This window comes from Homalodisca vitripennis, unplaced genomic scaffold (assembly GCF_021130785.1).
Source record: "Homalodisca vitripennis isolate AUS2020 unplaced genomic scaffold, UT_GWSS_2.1 ScUCBcl_2812;HRSCAF=7918, whole genome shotgun sequence".
Lineage (NCBI taxonomy): Eukaryota > Metazoa > Arthropoda > Insecta > Hemiptera > Cicadellidae > Homalodisca > Homalodisca vitripennis.
This window is the reverse complement of record NW_025778948.1, coordinates 1-24,503: the sequence shown is the minus strand read 5'-3', so window position 1 is coordinate 24,503 and position 24,503 is coordinate 1. Positions and strand designations below refer to the sequence as shown.

Here is a 24,503-nt window from a genome sequence, read left to right as displayed (position 1 = left end):
TATTAAGGAGTGTTAAAATGATCTAACCCACCATAATGTATGTTTTATTGATATATCTTTATTTTAAACCTGTAATTTAAACACATAGTTTAAATATAAATTAGAATATTTTGTATTAAAGAAGTAGATGTCTAGGTTCTAAGAAACCTTTAGTTAGTTATGTATATGTTAAAAAGTAATAATTAAAGCCTGTATGTAAAAGTCAATACCACGCATCGCTCGTGATTAACCGAAGACTTCACACAAATAACTTTTTAAACACAAATTTAGTTTATCATTTTCATTACAATTAATTATGACTAATATGGTTGGATTGGAATATATTATAAGTTAAAATGCATGTATAAGTCTTTTCAATTAATAATATTCTTTATATTGCTGCGTTTTCACTTAATGTAACATTAATTATTTTAAAGTAATCTGTAACAAAAGATAAGCAGATCCAACAAGAGTGCTGAGTATATGTTCCCATCAAGGAACTGTTATCTTAGTATATGTATTTGAGAAGTACGTTGTACAAGGATAGGCATGTCCTTTTAATTAAGTTTCATCTCCCTGAGGCCCTACTCCCTGACCATTCAATAATTGTTTTTCAAGACCCTTACTGAATGTATTACTGAAGACATTTTAGTATAATAACAAATGTGTTTTATATTTTTATGCTATACATTTATTTTACAATTCATTCATGATAAGACATATTAATTTTTTATATGTAAGTGTTTTATTTTAAGAAATTTTTCTTCTTGGCTTTTAAAGTTAAACTAGACGTAAAGTAATTTAGAAAGGTATGTGGAAAACATGATATGTGGGGAATTTGTTTATCTTGTATTTTTCGTTTGATAAATTTATAATTTCTATGGGTTATTTAATACAGAAAAAATTTTAAAAACATAGTTTTTTCTGACATGTCATAGCAAAATATTATGTGAAAAAATTGACTTGCAAATAGTTTTTTCTTCTTCTTTAAGAAGCTAAATTTTTTTCTCCCTTCATCACTGTATCACACTTTCATGGTCTATTCAACAATCTTTATTCTTCTTTTTCTATTATTATTATTGTGATAATCTGATTGAAAGAAAACTTTAAAAGGAAGTATGTTTGATGTTAATTTTATATGAATGGTTTGTTGCATTAAATTGATGAAATTACCATACAGACAAGATTGCATATAAATCCCTGCTCCTTAATCTTTTTTGTATTCGTGTTATTGCGGTTATAAATTGTTCCCTCGACGTTCGATCTAATAAGGCAAATATAGTTAAATATTGAATTTTAAAAGTATTTTATAAAGTATTATTATCTAATAAATCCAAATAAAATCGCCAAAATTTGATGTCAAATGCTAATCTCAAAAGCATCAGAGAGATTTGATAATTATTTTTAAAATATTCATTGAAGTGCGAGGAAGGTTATCAAGAAACAAAGAAAGTTTTTTGGAATAATTTACAATTGTGGAAAATTTAACAAACTAACAAACATTATATTAATGCCAATTCAGACTAAACAGCTGTTAACCCTTTCAGCCGAAGTTATAAAAAGAGGCAAATATTAAAATAAATAGCGCTTGATCAGTAGTTTAATGTAGATTGTAAAGACTACATACTATAAAATTTATATTGCATAATGAACACTGGCGAATAAAAACCATCTAATGTGATGGAAATACTATTAAAACGTTGATACAACCCTAACTTAGTGAACAAAATAGTAAATATTTTTATTTTTTAACTACTAATTAACTCTTGAGAACCACGGATACAGTCATATTACCTGATATACGTATATTTATTTTTGAAATATAATAGGCCTCCAGAATATTACATCATAAAATGCTTTTACTAAGTAAGCTTAAGCCTACACCCTTTTTATAGAGAATTGTTAGAGAGGCCGACGTTTGTTGAAAGACCAGAAACAGACAGATTATAAATTTTGTGTAATATTAATAAACCATCACTTTTATCGCTGTTATTGCTACGCGATCCCCATCACTGTCAACGAATTGTTATTATCAACATTTCATTAAAATATATTGTCGTGTACTACAAATCATTTCATAGATTGCCCACACTATTAAAATTGCCTATCCTATGAGGAAACTATATAAATACTCGTATAAGTGTTATTGTCATACTGCGCAGAGTCACCTTTTTCTGTACAATTGATCTGTGTTAAGAATAAAAAATATTTATCAGTTCATAAGTGCCCTCCATTAAATTCTAAAAGTTTTCACAACATATTTAATTAGTCTATATTAATTTTTTTTCCAATAATACCAAAAAAGTGTCAACTTAATCTATTACGGATTGTTCTTAGAATTATAGCATAAAGAAACAAAAACATTCTTGTTCATAATATTTGTACAATTAATCTAAAAATTCAATATTTTTACTAAGTAACATCTATCGTAGTTTATATTGGTCAGATGCTTCTGTCTACCGGGAATCGCAACGTTTGACAATGAAGGTTTTATTACCAACTTCAAGTCGGAAGCGTTCCATATTAACTAGCGTACCTAGCTTTATAACATCTCAGCAATAAGGAATGTTTAAAGCTTAGTAAATAAAAAAGCAACTGTATCGGTTGCTATACTGTCGTAAGGACTTTACATTATAATTTAATGTAACACTATTTAATTGAAAATAAAACCTTCAGGAATATTTCAGATAACTTCTATTTACAAATAAAAAAATAAAATCAATCGGTACACTTGTAATCACAGACAGCTTTAGTACCAATCTAAAATACGTTATATTTGTATAAACTAATTATAATAAACAATGTTTGATTAACCCTATTATTTATATATATATATATATATTTATATGATATATAAAAATTGAATTAAAAATTAGTTTTGCATGTATTAAATATTAACACTACAAAATGTATCCTAATACATTTACGTAATTGTCAAAGTACAATTCACAAATAAATAAAAATATGATAAATTCTATAAATATATAAAGACATCTTTAATTCACAATAGTACTTTTAATATTGTATATAACGATTTTTAAGAATTGTTTCATTTCTTTAGTATAGCTGGGTTATTATAAAATTCAACACACATTTTAAAGTGTTAATAACTAGTTGAAGCTTACAGCTTATTTTGGTCATATTTATTAGAGATGGAATTAGGCTACTGAAAAAAACGCAAGATGGAGAGAACAAACCTCATCACGGGGTTTCAACCGACAAATCAAAACGAGTACTGCAGGTTAGCTGCTTCCATTTTTGAAATTAAGGTCACGTCATTCTCGTCCTCCTCTGTTCTAGTAATGAGGATTGGCCACGGTCCCTCATTCTGGGGTAAGTAATTCCTAGGGTAACGTGATGAATACGCTATTTATCCACCCACGTGACTTTGAAGTAGTTTTCATTTGAAAACTAAAGCTAAGTATAAATGTAGAAACAGACTGTTAGTTGATAAACAGAATGAAAATAGTGATTGAAAGTATTAAATACAAAATATTAGTAAAAAACATTTATTTGATCAATGCACACTAGCTTGGTGACTCGAAAAAAATAATAATACAAAAAATTTAATTGTTTCCTAAATAGTTTATTATTATTATTAACTTGTCTTGTACTAGTAGCAGTAATAGAAAGAACAGTATAAAAAATATTTCTACCAAATCATTACTATTCTTATCCACAAATTGCGATATCTGAAGAACTCTTAAACTGATAAGTTTGTGCAGATGTTTGTCTAGAAGATTTAGTGTTAGATCAAACATTTTTCACAGAGAAATTCAACGGCTATAAGTCTATAAAAACCGAGCCTTTCAATATTGTAAAATGATCTCTTTCATTAATTAGAAAAACTCCTGGTCTAGTATTACAGAATAATTTTGTATTGGCTTTATGGGTCACTATGATGACAACCAGAAGATCACGGAATAAATAAATCTGTAAATTAAATGAATTATAATGTTATAACACATCAGGGAATCTATTTATACGACGTAGTGTGGAGTTGTACTTGTAGTTTATTTAATAAAATGTAGTTAGCTATGAAACGGCTCATGATGGAAATAAACAAATTAAAAGATTATTTCTGTAATGTTTATAAGGCAGGGTAAACTAAATTTCTGTAGAAGCTTGCATGTAAATAGATAGTACAATGTAAAAGTAAAAATTTATAAATTCTTTAAGCTCTGTACCTCCAAACCTATTTTGACTGCTTAAAAATAGTTTCTTTATTCAACAGAATATTATATTCCAAACATACTTTCACGATACACCGCTAGTTTAACGTACAGAAAGGTATAGCCAATCTGTATATAAATGGCAAGAAAAGCTAAAAGGCAAAAATTCACAGATGTTTTCAACACGAAACTTTAAATAACAGGGATAAAATAAATAAAACATCTCTCTCTGCACAGCTCTCTCTCTCTCTCTCTCTCTCTCTCTCTCTCTCTCTCTCTCTCTCTCTCTCTCTCTCTCTCTCTCTCCAACTTACTACGTACTACCACATAACACAAGCTAAACTTACTGATTATCCCGGCTGTGATTACGTGACGGGCGGATGTGATTAGATTAGAAATATATATCATTATATCGGTGGTAGATAGTGCAAATAGATAAGCAAAGCACTGTATACGTTACTATGTGTATGTTTGACAAATGCAGTGGTTGGTATACGATTATGTATCCACCTCAGTCCAGACCATTTTCTGTCATGTCATCGTGTGGGTATTAATTAACCTCTCTTCTGTCAGATGTTAAAGTAACCCTATTTTCATAAAGGTTAATTGATTAGATCTTGACTTGATAAAATATAACAGTGTTTCGTAAGGCTATATATACACAATGAAAACTAACATATTTCATGTATATATTGGTATTTTATTTAATAAATATATACCACCTATGTAATAGTGCTCTGTAGTGATTATTGACGATACAAATAGAAATACAACTTATTAAAATATAAACTATAACAATGTACTAAGCGATTTTAAGGCGTATCGTAAAAATATGTAACTAGTTATTTCACAGACGGAAAGTCAAATATCTAATTTTTTATTTCAAAATCTAGCTCGGCATTTAACGACAACAAACGTATGAAACAGTTTTAGGTGTTAAGGATCAAACTGTGACTAATTATTTTACGGGTTTTATACAAGACTTCAACCTGTAGACTAAAAGTTTAACTTATAACCAATGATTTCCTAGATTTATCTGAAATATGTTATTTTAAATATATTAAAAGCACTACGTGCAATTCAAATTATGCTTTGGTACAAGAAAAATAAGCTTAACTGTTTAAACAGTTTATAAATCTATGATTTATTTACTTACAGGTAAGACGAAGGAGACTTCTTGCTGGGCCAAGAGGAATAGAAAACTAATGGTCTATGTAGTTTTATTCAAAGATAAAATTATGTTTATCCACAATAACAATCAGGTATAGGTAAAAATGGATATAGGTAAAAGAATTCACATATTGAAAGTAGTGTGTTTATTTTCTGTGAAAACTTCGGTAGTGAACATGCATATTCGAAATTAAGTTGCAATATGTTAGGCGCGGGTTAACTAACTTGAATACTGAAAGTATATTTAGTTATTTATGTATTTTAAAAGAAAGTTATACAGTACTTTTTTCTAACTTAGCACTTTTCCGTTTTTGTTGATTTTAGCACAAATTGTTCTTAGTGTTTCTTTTAGTTACTGATTCCGTCCACCCCAAAACAGTTCGAGCCTTGAGCGGATATTTAATTCCTCGAGTTCTCCAGGTGTGTTGAAACTGAATTTAACTCTGCTTCCATTACTTAGAATTCAAGATTATTGGCTTAAAATGCAAATCAAACTGAACATTAGGAAACACTCCAAAATGAGATCTATGAGGTATGAAACAACCCAAAAAATTTGTTGTGTCAATAAAAAATTACTTAGCTTTCTTCTTTACATGAAAGTTAAAATTAAGGTTAAGGCAGTGGTAATGTTTTATTTATAAAATTTTTTATTACTTTACTGTAATATAATGTGAACTCTGTAAAAATGTATGTTTAAAATTTTTAACATATTATGTAGCAGGTAAAAAACTAATAAAACTATTAACAAAACCCTAGAAGTTATGCCGCCTTTAACGGTGCATAGGCATAAAATAAATTTAAGGAATAGTTCACAAAGTTATAAATCAATGTTAAATGTAAACTATTTTAGATTGTGCTGCTGTTATCATTTGGAACTAAACAACAAGAGAGATGGCAGTAATGAAGTTGCACTTGGTAATCCGAGAGTTGTGGTCGGTTGAGGGACGTCTAATGTCCAACATCATTAATTAGATTTCATTCCTCTTCAAGTACTCCTATTTCCAGCGTATGAAGTACAAACTAACACAGTAACTACGTTGTTGTAGGTGATCAGAGAGTTAACGTGGGTTGAGAGACATCTGATGTTTGACAGATTTAATTTCATTTAATTCTACCACAGGTACTTCCATTGACAGTTAGTTTCTCAGGCATCAATGATGACAGTAACGATGCGATGTTTAAATTGGTGATATGAGAGTTTATATCTGTTGAGAGACATCTAGCATCAAATTTTAATTTTATTTAGGCCCAGCCCAAGTACTACTTGCTAGTTTCTGAGTTACGGTGTTCAGGATCTTAATTTTTAAGATTATACATTTCAACTTTTGTTGGTGTTATAACATAGGTTCCAGACCAAGATTAATAACTTGTAAATCATATTTTAACCATTTACTTGAGTTTTTAAATGAAAAGTGCTAAGTTACAAAATTATAACCTACCTTTTCATATCTACTTTTTACTTTATTATCATTACTAAGACATTTCATTTTTTGGATTAAATTGGAAAAATATTGGACAGAAACATTTTTCGTCATTTTATAGGTAGTTACTCGCATTATCAGACAATGAAATTTGTCTGCACCTCAAATGCTATATATGTTTTGAATTATTTCCGTGTAGAGACAGATATATATCAAACCACTAAAATATTGTCACTGATGGAAGTTTAGGAAATTGATGCTATAATAAGTAATTAAATATCTTAAAAAATAAAGCCAAAGCAGCCCTCCAATGGCAATGGGATAAGTAAAGTACGCGCCACGGTCTGTTAACTGTACTTACAAGTGAAATACTTTGATATAGTAAATTTACTTAATTAATCAATACCATTTTAAGCAGTAAAATTACGAGTGTAAACATGCGTTTAAGTATAACGTCAATATTCAATATTTTAGTTTGATATTTTTCATATAATTATATACATAGGTTGAATAACTAGTCCACAACTTATGTCAGACTGTAACAACTTCACAAGTATTTACTATGTAGTTAAAAGATTGAATAAGTCCATATCAAGTTTACTTATATGAACGATAAATAAATGTAACATATATAATGTACCAATTTTAATAGGTGAAAACCTATTTACTATAATGAATAAAGGAATATTGATTTTAATAATTCAAACTAAATGTATGTTTCAACTTCTTGCACTCACTATATACGTCTTAAAATAGCTAAAACAGCGTCCAATGAAAGCTGAGCGAGTGATATTATCTGCTACTCAATGGTACGCGATCGAAAGATAGTGCAAGATCGTGCTCGTTGTTTAACGTCTAATGGCTTATTGGATTAAAGCTTTCATCTCAATCTAAAGAGTGCATCTCTCATGTTACACCAGCTTCATTTTAGTTACAGCTTCTGCATTACAAAACATATTTTTTAAATTATGCATATGATCTTGAGTTAAAATTGCATATGACTGCGGTTTTAAAGGACATATCAAGCCCTCTGTAACAAGTACTAATTTATTATTCGTAACTGATAACCAACAAATATTTCTGAAATACAATCATGTATAATATTTTTTAAATATTTTCAGTCAATAAAAAATGTCCAACTGTATAAGCATTAGGCCTAGCACAGGATTAATTAAAATGATATGTTATTTAAAATAGAATATATATTTCGGATTTAGTCAGAAATTATACACATTTAGGAATACGTAGGACAAAATTTTCCATAAAAGACTTTTCTGAGATTAGATATAATGTGTAAAACAAATTTATACCGCATTTCATTCTGTTAGTTAATATACATTGTTACTGCGTCACATGTTGAAATGTCACATGACCATGCTCTGCATGTTTATACATTTATTTAATTTACTATTTCCTTGTTACCATCACGGTTATGTGGAAGTCCAATGTCAAAACGTTAGCTTACGCTCAGCTAAACCCAATGAAATGACAAGCACCATCGTCAAACCCGATGTTGCCTTTATAAAAATGAAGTATCATGTAATTTTTTTACAGATCATTTTGTTATTGAGATAATTTTAAAACTGGCATCAAAACACAAGTAAACTTTTTCTGGTCCCTCGAGTCATAAGCTTGGCTAACACTCAGCCAACAGTGAAGAAACACTACTACTAAATTACTGGTTAAGTCAGAATAATGTCAGTGTAATACCTAAATATCTCCAGCCCTAAACGCAATGAGGGACCAAATAAATATTATAATTATAAATAAATTGCTCATGAAAAACAAATTTGGTTCACCTCTACACAAAGAAATTGTCACAGGTTCTTTACATTGAAAGGGCACTTGCGAATAAATAACAAATCGATTAGTACAGAGTCACATGGCAGCGTAAATGGAAGAAAGCAGACAACAGTTACTGCGTTTAACCGAGGGAGAGAGGGGTTAACATCACACACCTCAGGAAGTATCCGATGCAGTTAACCATTATGAGGGGGACAGCGAGAATGCACGAAGTGATCGGCCCAAGTAACGCCACAATCCTGAGAAAAATACTCAACAAAATAGTCGAAATGTCGTTTCGCCGATTGACGACACACCATGATACTTAGCCGTCAGAGGTATATTTGAATGCAGTGACCTCCGAAAAATCAGAAATAATACCAGATATATCTTTATACCGGCAGAATACGTAGCTTTTTAAATTGTATAAAAACAACACAAGTAACCAATTATTAATATTTGCTTAAAAACCGTATTCTTAATATTATGAAGGACGGAACAATGTTGCAAATTTTATACAAAGCCACCACAGTTTGAAAACTGCGATAAAATACGTTTTTTAATAATACTAGTTAGAACCCGACTTCGTAAACAAACCTACCAATATTAAATTTCATAAATATTTGTCACTAAGGACTTCACAATTGCGACGCGCCTTAAACTAGTTAACGAGTACAAAGGACTGATGTATGTATACAGGTTTGTTCCTAACTGTACCATTGAGTTCAGCACAGCATGTTCAACCAAATCCAATTGGAGTAAACTGGATTTTATTTTTGTTCATTAACGTGTGGTCAACGATGACGTAATCAAAGTAAGGAGCTGAAATGGTGATATATGGACTTACCTTTTAGTGTAAAAAATAACAGATATTCCTCTGTAGCATTTTAGGATTTTATATCAACCGATGTATTGTATTATAGGATTGGTAAACACTTAAAAGTGGCTTACTTATTCTTTCTAACCAATTCTAATTACTAACATTTTAGAATAGCCTTAAATTAGTTTATTATACAGTAAAACCTGACATAAATGTGGTTTTAAGAACGAATATATCTTAGTAACATTACATTACCTTATAAACTTATAAAATTTTAAGGTTAGGTAAAAACCGTATTGAAAATCTTGTATGGACCAAGAGAGATATATATTGCCAAAACGTTTTAAAATTACATTATGCGTGTAATTTTAATTAATTATTAAATGAATTGATAGTCATCTAATCATATAAAAATATTCAATAGATCATATTTTAACATTCAAAAGTTAAAGGTAACTTCGTCTGCAATAATACATTCACTTGCCAGCAGTGTTCATCTCAGGTGTACCAAAAATGCTACAATTGGAATTTCAGTATTACTCAGTAAAATTCCAAGAATATATACACAGTTTTTGTGAATGTCTTATTGCATGGAAATTAGCTTCTTTTTAATTGATTCTGTAATCTATAGGTTAAAGAAAAATAAATTAAAAATTAAAAGCTGTGCATCTTAATGCCGTAAAATGAAATATTAAACATGGTACATTGTGCGTTAGGCAAAAGTCAGTTTTAATAAACTCATGCTTTTAATATAGTGATAGCTCAGAGTAGTAACATTTATGATCACCTCAGACGACTAATTTATGTAGTAAGTGAGGGCTCATAGGGATAACAGTATTTATAGTATTTGAGATAAATCTCATGAGCAGCGAAACACATAACATTTGCTTTAGATAAGCACCCGGAAATCGAAACACAAAGCAAGCTGAAACTAATGAAAAAATTCACTAATGTATAATATGAAGTTTATTTTAATCAAAAGCTCTCTCTTACGGTTATTAATTTAATATTCATAAAGTTTATTTATACCATAATAAATGAACAGGAACAAAAAAGAAAAAAGTAATTAATTAATATTAATTATCCAATTTGAGCTCCTTTAAATCGTACACATGTACGTCCTCTGTGTGATAACTCTTGATAGAAGAGTTCTTAAGACTTGAAACTTTTACATAAGCCACTTTATACAAAAGAAAGACACCTCTTTATTTTGAGGTCGAAGGGGAATAAGGTAGACCATCTCCCATGCGCCCTGATCATGTGTACGATAAAACTAAAAATGAGGTTAGAAACTTGATCCACCTCGCGGTTAAAGTAAGAACTTTATTGATTTGAACAGTCCACCTGTCTGTGAGATAATTCGATAGAAATGCACTACTATGTACTTGAAACTTGCTATCCACATCCTCTTTTGCTCCAAGAAAGAAATATATTCTTTAACCTTATTAATTTTAAGATCAACGGTCAGTTTGTTCCGTCCGTCGTCGGTCCATATGTGTGAGAACATTTATTGAAAGGTTTTATATACCTGAAGCTTGTTATGTAGATCCCTCTATGTTCCTAATGGAACGACTCTGTTGATGTTAAGATCAAAAAAGGGCTGTTATATCCTTTTCTTTTTCATTCTGTTCCATACCTCATTTATTACATTGTGTTGGTTCCTTCGATACTCAGTTGTATCAATTTGTCTCGAAAATAGTATAAGTGATAAGTTATATTTTTCCCAGTTTTAAATTATTTAACAACATGCAATTATTGTTAAAAGTTGTTATACAATAAAAATTATAATTCCTTTTTTATTAAAGATAATGTGATTCTCTAACTACTTCACCTAGTTGTAAGGCAGTTCCTAGGATAATAAGAGAAGTAGTATTGCGTTATTTTGTTTAACAACTGTTGACTAACATCTGGCCAACTTGTGGAGATAACGAAACACATTAAGGTATACGTGATGAGACCGCTGAGATACACCAAACAATATTACACTTGTTAGTAGAGTTGTATAAGCAATTAACTGTAACTACCTCCAGTTAAGGACAATACACCTGCATTATTATGCATTACCAACTGTTAAATCTTGGTTTTAGGTGGGCATTTTTACAAGGATAAATCAATGTTATTTATTTAGTAGGTTTCAAATTTTATATTGAATACATTACCTTCCCAGTCCAAATAGATGGAGTTAATACATTACTGAAATTAAAACTATAATAATTTTAGTTTATTATTTGTAAATCATAATGAAAATATTGCTGGTTTTACCATGGACCTTTGAAAAGTAGGTACTTCTTAAATTTCTTTGGATTACGTTAGTAAATTTAATAGCTTTCTTTTATAAATATGCAATATAAGCAAATTATGCAAGTAACACATAAACGTGTGTTTAGGTGTATAAGCCATGTGCAGGTGGTTACTTAATTAGTTTATTGTGTACCAAAGGTCATGGCAGGGGTTACCGGTTGAACTATGTCAGTAACTAACATGTTTATTTATATTGCTCTGAGTTACCATAATAAACGTAACTCCGTAAGCTATATATATATATATAAAGGGTGATATATATATAAATATATATATATATATATATATATATATATATATATATATATATAGTTATGTAAGTTAAATTCAGTTTGCATATTATTTATGAAAAAACTTTCCATAGTTTGTTATATTATTACAAATTATAGATTACAATGTGCCGGTGTCTTGAGCACTATTATTTATCGACATATGATGTGTGCTGAAAGATGTATTTATGTCTCTTTTTAAGATAAATATGAAATCAAACACTTTTGCAGGCCTCAGAAAATACATTTTAGTTCCAAGTTTAGAGTTTTTTATTACATAAAAATAAATAAATAAATAATTTTTATAAATTTATTACATTCTTATTGAGTTATTTATTAGTGTTCAGGCCTTGATCAGGATATATAATCAAGGGTTTAGGTAAGAATGACGTGTTACTTTAAAAATATTTTTTGTCTTAGAAATAAGAATTTATTGCATTTAAATTGGACTATTGTTTCCTTCCTCTGAATGGTATTCATCACTTTTAGGACACAACATTTAATACTATAAGAATCTATAAATAATAAAACTTGAATACGTCATTGTTTAGACTGACCAATTAACGCATAGTGAATTCTTAAATAGAGTGCGTATTAATTATAGAACGCGTATCAGGATATAAAAACAATATAAAATAAATCATTTTTTTACTGCGTAATGAGAGTATAATACTAATTCGGCTATGTTAGCACTTTATTTTTATTAGACTTACACTTAGTTATTAGCCTAGAAAGCTTCAGTTCAGAAGGCAGGGCTATCTTGCCCTCGAATCGATGTCGTATGCTTACGATATATTATTCTAAACTATTTATATTTATATACAAAATGTGTATCTTAACGTATAAATTTTTTATATTATCTATTTGTACATATTTATAAAAATATTATTTCCATTTCATATATTAAAATGATCAATGACTGGTTTTCATTGTTATAGTTTATATTAGTTTTTACAATTTAGTCGGTATATTTTTCATATTTTTATAGTTTAAAATTGTTAAATTTATATTTTTTTAATTAAATGGTTTTTTTTCGTTTTTCAGAATATTTTTTTATATGTGTTTTGGTCATTTATTTGAAAACGAATTTAAGTTTTGAGTAAAGATTATGATTATAAAGAAATTAAGACTCATTTTCTTATAGGATTAAATAACACTACGGATTTGTTAGCTAGAAAATATCTAATAAATTTTGTAATTCATTTTATTTTTAAATGTCGTTAGGACGAATATTATAGTAAACTGGAATAGGAATTGATATTAACCGCGCTGAAAATCATTGTAGAATCTGAGCTTTAAATACTGCTAGTACATGATACAGTAGGTTAATGGATTCATGAATAAATAGATTAGTAGTTTGTATATTCATTTAAAGTATTATTTTACCTAATACTTTAATATTTTTGTATAGATTGTTGGACTTTGTAAGGTTTTTAAAGTTTAAAAGTCAACGAAGCTACTAAAAGCAGAGTATGAATGATTTTATAAATTTGACAGCTTTTAAATTAGAGCCCAAAGTAATCTAACCACAAAAATTGCATAATCAGGGAAAGTTTGCAGAAGCAGGGAAAGATCTTGACGATGCGATGTTTCGAAAATTTTTCGTCAATAATAATAAGAGATGATCGATCAGTTAGAATATAAATCATTATATAATACTACTAGATTAAAGAAGCGTTTCGTTATTTTTCATTAAGTGAGATTCTTGGAATATATGTCAGAAAATGCCAAAAATAGACACAGAAGAATAGCCTACTGATTTTATAAAATATCACCAATAAAACTGTCTTATCTATTATTCACAATATAAAGTTGTACATACTGTTATCTTATATACTGTTATCATACTGTTTATATGTTGTGTCTATCTTATTGTTACCTTTATACAACTATTAGGATCTTTATCTCGTATTATTGTATGCTGGGCACGTTCTATTTCGAATTGATTGTGTACAGGGCTTTTTTTACTGCGACCTTTATCTGGATTTATTGGATTCCTGGACTTTTGTGACTGGTGGACCATTCCTGGGTGTACCCTTGCAGTGATCAGTGCTGGCCTGGTTTGACCACCGCGGACCAACCTACCCGACGCCGCGACACCGCCCTGCCACGGATCTGTGCCGTTACGTCTAGCGGTGACTGCCGCTTGCCGCCTGGACTCTGCCGCTTACCGCCTGGACTCTGCCGCGCCCGCAGACCCTGTCGCGCCCGCAGACCCTGTCGCGCCCGCATACCCTGTCGCGCCCGCAGACCCTGTCGCGCCGCACTGCGGTCCGACCGATCGCGTTTACCCGTGGGTTGATTGTGACTCATCGTTTGGTGAGTACAGACTTTTCTTTGCCTTTATGGACAGTCGATATCGCCATGGTCCTATTTTGTGACGGTGGATCGGACTCACAATTAACTACTACTGTGTGTGAGATGTGCCGCAGCTCAGCGATGCCCAGCAACTTATCTTCATGTCTTCAATTGTTAGGTTAATGATACTTGTCTTGTTTATATTGTGTAATTGAATTGTGTCTCATTGTACATTGCTGTTATTTCTGGTTTATTCATGTTTAGCGTAAGTTGTACCCATTTAATTTCTTAAATTTTCTATATCTTGTATTCAAATTTAGTAACTAAATGGAGCGCTCCAAAACTTTTGAAATTTTAAATATTGTATTTCTTGGATACTAATCGAGGCTGGCTACTGAAGTATATTAACAGGTTAAATTGTGTTACTCAATTGGAATCCATTTGATTGCATGCCAAGTATCGTTTTGAACAATCAACTGGAGATTATTTTTTATCTTTAATTTGTATAATAAATTGGCCAGTTTTTGCAATACAGTCTTGTTTTTCACACCTAGTGTAACTGATTAATTTATTATACGGTACTATTATAAGGGTGTTATTTTCAAAAAAAGCTAAAGTAAACCATAAATGTGTAATACCAAGGCTTGGTCTAGAGTAAATTTAGTAAGGCGGGTAGTAGATGAACCTGACAAAAATTCCTGGGAGCAGGAGACTGCTTCCTTGTTGGAGCCCTGCATATGTACAATCCTAAAACAAGGTGGCGCCCCGTTTTCACCGAGCAACAATGTTTCACAAGGAATTTTGACCAGATATCTACGTGACCACATTTAGATATCACTGCCCACACTTTCACTGCCCACCCCCTTCTCCACTGACTGCTGCCGGATACCTGAGATACCCTAAGTGGGAGGTCGCAAAAATGGCGCTCTGAACGTGGGGCTAGGTTTTGAGACCCTTAAAAATGCAATTATTGGAATTATTAAGCTGCTCTGGCTATGGTAATCATTTCATTACATTGAGATAATTTATATTAATGGTATGTTGGGATTATCCAGAGGATTTTTGGCTTAGTTATTACCTTAGTTGCTCAAATTTGACTTATTGTACATTCTTGGAATTTCTATGATGTTATATGATGTTGATTGTTCCTGTTGTTAGATACTAAGCTTTTGTAAAATAGTTTCCTCTCTTTCAAGGATTGTTTAATGAATATTAGGGGCAGTAGATGAGCATTTCTGTTCCACTGGTGAATTTAGTGTTTTACATTAACATGAGTGCTTATCATCTTCGTAAAACCGAAGTCATTTATGAACTTAAAATTAGGAGCTTGCCTACCGAGGGTAATGCTGGAGATTTGAGGAAACGGCTGTCTCAAACTTTAGCAACAAACACTCCAATTGATGATGCGATAGTTAATGCTCAAGATACGGATGCTGAACTAGAGGAGTGTGAAGTGAAGTATCAAGATCTTTCAGCTTTAGTTAGTGACTATGAGGGAAATCACAACGACAACGAGTACCATCGTATTGTGGCCCGTATTTGGCACTTATATCTAAGAGTGCAGAGAATTCCGGTTAGTGCAACTGCAGAGGGCGATTTAGGGGAGACTAAAGATGATCTTTTGAGTAGATGCAAGGAATTATTGGATTCATTCAAGGATGCCAGATTATCTTCAAATTTTGAACCCAAAGTGAAGCAACCTTCACAAGATGAGCCTCATAATAGGCCAGGAGAACATCAACACGCTATTGTTCCAATCAACGAGACAGACACCTTTGAGCTGCCGAAGATCGCATTCATGAATGTGGAGGAAGAGCAAAAACCGCTAGAAAAACGGAGAAGTAAAGAAGTTATGCATCAACAAGAAGAAATCAGACTTCAAGAACTACATTTAAAACATGAAAGGGCAGTACAAGAAGAGAAGTGGCACCAAGAAGAAAGAAGACTGGAAGAAGAAAAAAGGCGAATGGATGATAGGCTGAAGAAAGAAGATTCGAAGATCCAAGAAGAACTTAATAAACCAGAAAGCCTGGAGATACAGCGTGACGGAGGTCAGTTTAAAAATGGAAGATGTGACAGTATACGTCCTAGACCTGTGCCTGTATACAAGTGGAGCCTTAAGTTTGACAACTCAGGTCCTAGCATAGCATATTTTCTGGAGAGAGTGGAGGAATTGCGCCGAGCACGTGGGATAACTCATCAAGAGCTATACGAATCCGCCGTCGACCTCTTTGCCGGTCCCGCGCTTGTTTGGTATCGCGCAGCAGCAACTAGAATCAGGTCTTGGCACCAACTTACAAAAGAACTTCGTGAAGCTTTTCAATCAGCTGATTACATCTTGAGGCTTCATCAGGAAATATTTAATAGAGTTCAGGGAGATAAGGAGCCATTGGACCTTTACATAGCCGCCATGGAGGGACTATATAGTAGATTGGCAGCCTCCGTACCAGAGACCACTCGTTTAGCTCAAATTTACAACAACCTGCATCCTCAGCTGCAAGATAGATTGGCCTTAAGCAATATTTTATTCCTCGAACAGCTTATATCTATGGGTCGTCGTGCCGAAGCCGGTCGACTGAGTATGATTAGACCGAGACCTGCACCTGGGAATGAAACGGCACTTAAACCTGATCTCGCTTATCATGATTCAAATTGCCGAAGGGGATTCCCACAAGTACGTGTAGCTGCCATTGAATCTAAACAATTTAGAGAACGGCAAGAAATATCCTGCTGGAATTGTGGAGCACAAGGTCATCGGTTTTGGTTCTGTCGGCAGCCTAAGAAAAAGTTCTGCTACGGTTGTGGGAAAGAAAATATTCTGAAGAGAGACTGCAGTAAATGTCAGCCAAAAAACGTGCATGGCAGGGGGCTAAAGACTCACTAAACTATTTTGGCTCCCTAAAGGATAAAGACTCGCCCATCATCAACTATGTTTTGCAGACTTATCAAAAGGATCCTAGACCTTATCTTAAAGTCAGAGTTTTAGGTAGAGAAATTACAGCACTTCTCGATTCAGGGGCATCGAGAACATTTCTGGGAGGAAAAGGATTATGGATTTTAAGAGAATTCCCAACTAAGCTACAGGACACCCTTGGAACTTATGTTGAGACGGCCGACTCCAATAGGCACGAGATTAAAGGATTTATTAGCTTGCCCATAACTTTACAAGGAAGGACCGAAGAATTATCAGTTTGTGTTGTACCCTCATTACAACAATCTCTCATATTAGGTATAGACTTTTGGGAGCACATGCACATCGTAACGGACATGCGTAACCGTAAATGGGATTTTGTTCCTAAAAATACCCAGATATTTTGCAGTTCCATTGGAGGAATTACGTCGGGAGATAACCTAGCACCGGAAGAGAGAGGTAAACTTCAAGAACTTATTGAAGGACATTTTAAGGATGAGCCTGCATCTTTAGGAAGAACAGACAGAGTCAAACATGTGATAGACACAGGCGACGCTCAACACATCAAACAGCGTTATTATTCAGTCTCTCCTGCCCGCCAAAAACTCATTAATGAAAAGCTTGACCGTATGCTGCACTTGGGTGTTGTTGAACCCTCACAGAGTGCATGGTCCTCCCCGATTATGCTGCTTGACAAACCGGATGGTAGCAAGAGATTTCTGGTTGACTTCAGAGCGGTTAACGCTGTTAGTCGTAAGGATGCTTACCCCTTACATCAAGTGACAACAATCCTTGATCGCCTTAGAGACGCCAAATACCTATCAAGTCTAGACATTAAGAGCGCATATTGGCAAATTGAGTTAGAAGAAAGCAGTAAGGAGAAGACGGCGTTCACTATTCCCGGAAGGAGACTCTACCAGTTTGTGACAATGCCATTTGGTTTATGCGGAGCTCCGGCAACTTGGCAGCGCCTTGTGGACACCGTATTAGGACCGGACCTAGAACCCCATGTTTTCGTTTACCTAGACGATAAAATTGTCGTGACGTCAAGCTTTGAGAAACACCTACAGGTGTTGGCCGAAATTTTTTAAAGAATCCGAACAGCTAAATTGACCTTAAATCAGGAGAAGTCCAAGTTCTGCCGTTCTGAACTAAGGTATCTAGGTTACGTTGTCAGTGTTGATGGTTTAAGGGTGGACCCTGACAAAATCAAGGCAATTTTTGACATACCAGTTCCTCGAAACCAAAAAGAGGTCAGGCAATTCAGCGGAATAGCGTCATGGTACAGGCGTTTCATCCCTAATTTTGCGTCTCGAATGCATCCGCTGAGATCCCTTCTTAGTAGGCGTTCAAAATTTGAGTGGAACCAGGAGGCTGAGCAAGCATTTCAAGATATCAAATCCTGCTTAATTACGGCCCCTATTTTGTCTTGTCCAGATTACACCAAGGCATTTACTATCTCATGTGATGCTTCGGGAGTGGGAATAGCTGCGGTTCTGAGTCAGGAGTATGAGCAGGGTGCAGGAGTGGTAGCATATGCTAGTCGAACCCTAACTCAACAAGAACAAAAATACTCTGCTACCGAGCGGGAGTGCTTGGCTGTCATCTGGGCGGTGGAAACATTTAGGCCTTATGTAGAAGGTGTGAGATTTACCGTGGTTAAGGACCACTACAGCCTCCTCTGGCTAAACAGGCTAAAAGATCCCACCGGTCGACTGGCTCGTTGGGCCCTCCGTTTACAACCGTACGATTACCACTTGGTTCATAGGAAAGGACAGGATAATGTGGTACCAGATCTTTTATCTCGTACAACTCCTCTTGAACTTCCCTCGGAGAACGCACTTCAGTGTGAGGCAGTGGAAATTCCCCTTGATGTCAAAGATAAGTGGTACAAGGGCATGTTACAGAAAGTCGAACAGAATTCTAAGCTCTACAGCCAATGGAGAGTTGAAACCGGTAAACCCTATAAGAATGTGACAACCTTAGAACCTTTATTGCAGGGCGATAGTTGGAGAATAGTAGTTCCTAAGGATCTACGGAGGCAAGTTTTAGCGGAGTGTCATGATGAGCCAACAGCGGGACATCAAGGTGTCCTCAAGACATACAATCGTATACAACAGTTATACTACTGGCCGAAGATGCGGAAGGACGTCGCCACCTATGTATCCCGGTGCAGTGTTTGTCAGAGAGTGAAGTATGATCAGAATCTGCCATCCGGAAACATGGGATGTCGTCGTGGTATTAAAGCTCCTTGGCAAATGATTGCGGCTGACTTGATGGGACCTTTGCCAAGATCCATGAAAGGGTTCAAGTATTTATTGGTGGTTACGGATACCTTCACGAATTACTCTGTTCTTCAACCTCTTCGAGCAGCTACGGCCGAAATAGTGGCCCAACATCTTGAAAACGACATATTTATGGTGTATGGATGGAGTACCGGCCTACATAATTTGTGATAACAGCTCAGAATTCATCGGAGGCCCGGTTTACTAACCTAGCTAAGCAGTACAAAGTTAAAATCCTACTAAACGCAAGTCGTTACCCTCAATCAAATCCTGCTGAAAGAGTGAATCGGAATATTATCACCATGTTGAGAGCCTATATAAATGACAACCATAGAGAATGGGATAAGCATATACCGAAGATTGGTTTTGCCTTACGAACAGCCTACCATGAGACTACACAGTATTCCCCAGCCTACTTGAACTTCGGGCGAGAACTCGCTTCTGCTGGTGCAGGATTCGAGGTTGTACAAGATGGCTCGGTTTTACCTATACCCGATAGTCATGAAAAGTTCGGGGAAAAGCTTCAAGAGCTAATGCACATCTATCAGGATGTTGCGAACCGGCTGGAAAATGCGCATGAACAGAACGCTCGTCGATACAACCTACGTAGAAGACCAGTGATGTATCGGGTTGGTGATATTGTTTTGAAGAGAAACTACCCGCATTCGGACGCTGCCAATTACTTCGCAGCCAAGTTAGCTCCACGTTATGTAGGTCCATATGTTGTAGCTAAGGAAATCTCACCCTTAGTGTACACCCTTTCTGATATGAATGGCAAGCAAATCGGAAACTGGCATGTGGCAGACCTCAAGAAGTTCAACCAGTAAAGAAAATTTGAGAAATTTTCTAGAGGAAGGAGGGTGTTTGTGACGTGCGCAAAATACCTATATTAGTTTGGCAGAAATTGTAGAACTGATCACTCTATAATTATCTCTTAATTAACCAGTGTCGTAGCGCGCCGACATTGTGCCAACGCAACTAAACGTCAACTAGTTGGCTAAACATGTGCATGCCGGAATTGCCTAACTTCTAACTGCAGGCGTAAGGGTACATCATTACTCCAGCCAATGCTCGCCATGTGCCTTTCTGACCCGACCGACAACGGTGTAGCGCACCAACATGATTAACCGACTGTGCATGAACCCTGAAAGCGGCTGACGATTTGGGCATTGGAGGTCCAACTGCGAACTGTGGTGTACGTTTTGGTGTTCGTGTGCTGTTGAAGACCGGAAGCCCTTCAGCATCGCTGGATATTTTGGAGCCGATTTCGGAGAAAGGCCAAGGTGAATTTACTACCACACTTAATTACTGTTCTCTTTGTAAATTAAGGAAACCACAACTAAAATTTTAAATTTCATGTCGTTAGTGCAATATTTAACTAAACCAGGCCTCGGTAATTGAACCTGTTAGGAATTGAATACTGTGTCACATGTTGAAAAATGATTGTCTCCTTAAAAATTCATGAATTTTGTCTAATTATTAAACTGTAATTATCTTAGTAGTAACGACTTATTATCTTAAAAAAAAGACCAGATTAAATCACCAACTAAGTAAGTTTATACTATAGTCAGGCAAAAATTTAATAAATATTTCCCTTGCTTCAAATAACTCATGCAAATATTTAATGTTATGTTTAATAGCATACTAGGTCTGTCACCTCAAAAATAATGTTTTCTTGCCAGTATCTGAAATAATGTTTCAGTTGAATAATTAATAACAATCATTATGATAACTCGACAATTTTTAAGCATTATAATCTTTGTATTGAAGAAAAATCTCATCTACTTATGAAAGTAATCATATACAATATATATTGAGGAGTTCTTTGAATTTGAATTTTAAATTACACTATACAGTGTTGGTCGACTTGTAGCTCAGATGTCAATTTATTTGTAATGATGATTAATTTTGTTAGCTGTAAGATATGAGTGATTGTTTTGATTATTTTTGTTTATTTTAGTCCTAAGATGTTTACTATTTTGATGAGTAAATAGCCACCACCCTTGTAAAGTTAACATTCTATAACAATATTTCTTGCATAGATCTAATGACAGTACAAATTATCAGTTCTCACAATAAACAAAAACTACTGAGTTAACTAAGAAAGGAATTCCAAGTAATTAATGAAACAATTTGCTAACTGTGAATTTTGAATATATTTTACACTAGAATATTTTTGTCAAATGTAATTATATCTGTTTGTTGTGAATACTAGTTAATAAAATGTGTTTATATAGGATAACCTGTCATATTGAGACTATTTATGAGTATTGCTCAAGTATATAATATTCATGATAAATTTAATCACGCATCTGGTTATGTGTTAAAATGTCCTCCAGAAGAAAAAAATTAATTATAAAATCATGATGTTTACTGAAAGCTGTCAAGTGAGATTCTTGGAATATATGTCAGAAAATGCCAAAAATAGACACAGAAGAATAGCCTACTGATTTTATAAAATATCACCAATAAAACTGTCTTAATCTATTATTCACAATATGTTATCATACTGTTATATGTTGTGTCTATCTTATTGTTATCTTTATACAACTATTAGGATTATTACTATCTCGTATTATTGTATGCTGGGCACGTTCTATTTCGAATTGATTGTGTACAGGGCTTTTTGTACTGCGACCTTTATCTGGATTTATTGGGATTCCTGGATTTTTGTGACTGGTGGACCATTCCTGGGTGTACCCTTGCAGTGATCAGTGCTGGCCTGGTTTGACCACCGCGGACCAACCTACCCGACGCCGCGACACCGCCCTGCCACGGATCTGTGCCGTTACGTCTCGCGGTGACTGCCGCTTGCCGCCTGGACTCTGCCGCTTACCGCCTAGACTCTGCCGCGCCCGCAGACCCTGTCGCGCCGCACTGCGGTCCGACCGATCGCGTTTACCTGTGGGTTGATTGTGACTCAATCGTTTGGTGAGTACAGACTTTTCTTTGCCTTTATGGACAGTCGATATCGCCATGGTCCTATTTTGTCACGGTGGATCGGACTCACAATTAACTACTACTACTGTGTGTGAGATGTGCCGCAGCTCAGCGATGCCCAGCAACTTATCTTCATGTCTTCAATTGTTAGGTTAATGATACTTGTCTTGTTTATATTGTGTAATTGAATTGTGTCTCATTGTACATTGCAGTTATTTCTGGTTTTATTCATGTTTAGCGTAAGTTGTACCCATTTATCTTCTTAAATGTTCTATATCTTGTATTCAAATTTAGTACCTAAATGGAGCGCTCCAAAACTTTTGAAATTTTAAATATTGTATTTCTTGGATACTAATCGAGGCTGGCTACTGAAGTATATTAACAGGTTAAATTGTGTTACTTAATTGGAATCTTTTGATTACATGCCAAGTATCGTTTTGAACAATCAACTGGAGATTATTTTTTATCTTTAATTTGTATAATAAATTGGCCAGTTTTTGCAATACAGTCTTGTTTTTCACACCTAGTGTAACTGATTAATTTATTATACGGTACTATTATAAGGGTGTTATTTTCAAAAAAAAGCTAAAGTAAACCATAAATGTGTAATACCAAGGCTTGGTCTAGAGTAAATTTAGTAAGGCGGGTAGTAGATGAACCTGACAAAAATTCCTGGGAGCAGGAGACTGCTTCCTTGTTGGAGCCCTGCATATGTACAATCCTAAAACAAGGTGGCGCCCCGTTTTTCACCGAGCAACAATGTTTCACAAGGAATTTTGACCAGATATCTACGTGACCACATTTAGATATCACTCACTGCCCACCCCCTTCTCCACTGACTGCTGCCGGATACCTGAGATACCCTAAGTGGGAGGTCGCAAAATGGCGCTCTCTGAACGTGGGGCTAGGTTTGAGACCCTTAAAAATGCAATTATTGGAATTATTAAGCTGCTCTGGCTATGGTAATCATTTCATTACATTGAGATAATTTATATTAATGGTATGTTGGGATTATCCAGAGGATTTTTGGCTTAGTTATTACCTTAGTTTGCTCAAATTTGACTTATTGTACATTCTTGGAATTTCTATGATGTTATATGATGTTGATTGTTCCTGTTGTTTAGATACTAAGCTTTTGTAAAATAGTTTCCTCTCTTTTCAAGGATTGTTTAATGAATATTAGGGGCAGTAGATGAGCATTTCTGTTCCACTGGTGAATTTAGTGTTTTACATTAACATGAGTGCTTATCATCTTCGTAAAACCGAAGTCATTTATGAACTTAAAAATTAGGAGCTTGCCTACCGAGGGTAATGCTGGAGATTTGAGGAAACGGCTGTCTCAAACTTTAGCAACAAACACTCCAAATTGATGATTGCGGATAGTTAATGCTCAAGATACGGAGTGCTGAACTAGAGGAGTGTGAAGTGAAGTATCAAGATCTTTCAGCTTTAGTTAGTGGGACTATGAGGGAAATCACAACGACAACGAGTACCATCGTAATTGTGGCCCGTATTTGGCACTTATATCTAAGAGTGCAGAGAATTCCGGTTAGTGCAACTGCAGAGGGCGATTTAGGGGAGACTAAAGATGATCTTTTGAGTAGATGCAAGGAATTATTGGATTCATTCAAGGATGCCAGATTATCTTCAAATTTTGAACCCAAAGTGAAGCAACCTTCACAAGATGAGCCTCATAATAGGCCAGGAGAACATCAACACGCTATTGTTCCAATCAACGAGACAGACACCTTTGAGCTGCCGAAGATAAGATCGCATTCATGAATGTGGAGGAAGAGCAAAAAAACCGCTAGAAAAAACGGAGAAGTAAAGAAGTTATGCATCAACAAGAAGAAATCAGACTTCAAGAACTACATTTAAAACATGAAAGGGCAGTACAAGAAGAGAAGTGGCACCAAGAAGAAAGAAGACTGGAAGAAGAAAAAAGGCGAATGGATGAATAGGCCTGAAGAAAGAAGATTCGAAAGATCCAAGAAGAACTTAATAAACCAGAAAGCCTGGAGATACAGCGTGACGGAGGTCAGTTTAAAAAATGGAAGATGTGACAGTATACGTCCTAGACCTGTGCCTGTATACAAGTGGAGCCTTAAGTTTGACAACTCAGGTCCTAGCATAGCATATTTTCTGGAGAGAGTGG

General features: G+C 34.2%; 1 protein-coding gene across 1 annotated transcript; it reads left to right on the top strand.

Annotated features, from left to right (window-relative positions):
* The first annotated feature begins 15,482 nt into the window (after nt 1-15,482).
* LOC124372281 lies at nt 15,483-19,579 on the top strand. Its single transcript, XM_046830659.1, has 3 exons — nt 15,483-16,886; nt 17,078-18,106; nt 18,248-19,579. Exons 1-3 carry the CDS (start codon nt 15,483-15,485, stop codon nt 19,577-19,579), a joined length of 3,765 nt encoding a protein of 1,254 aa, XP_046686615.1.
* The last annotated feature ends 4,924 nt before the right edge of the window (nt 19,580-24,503 follow it).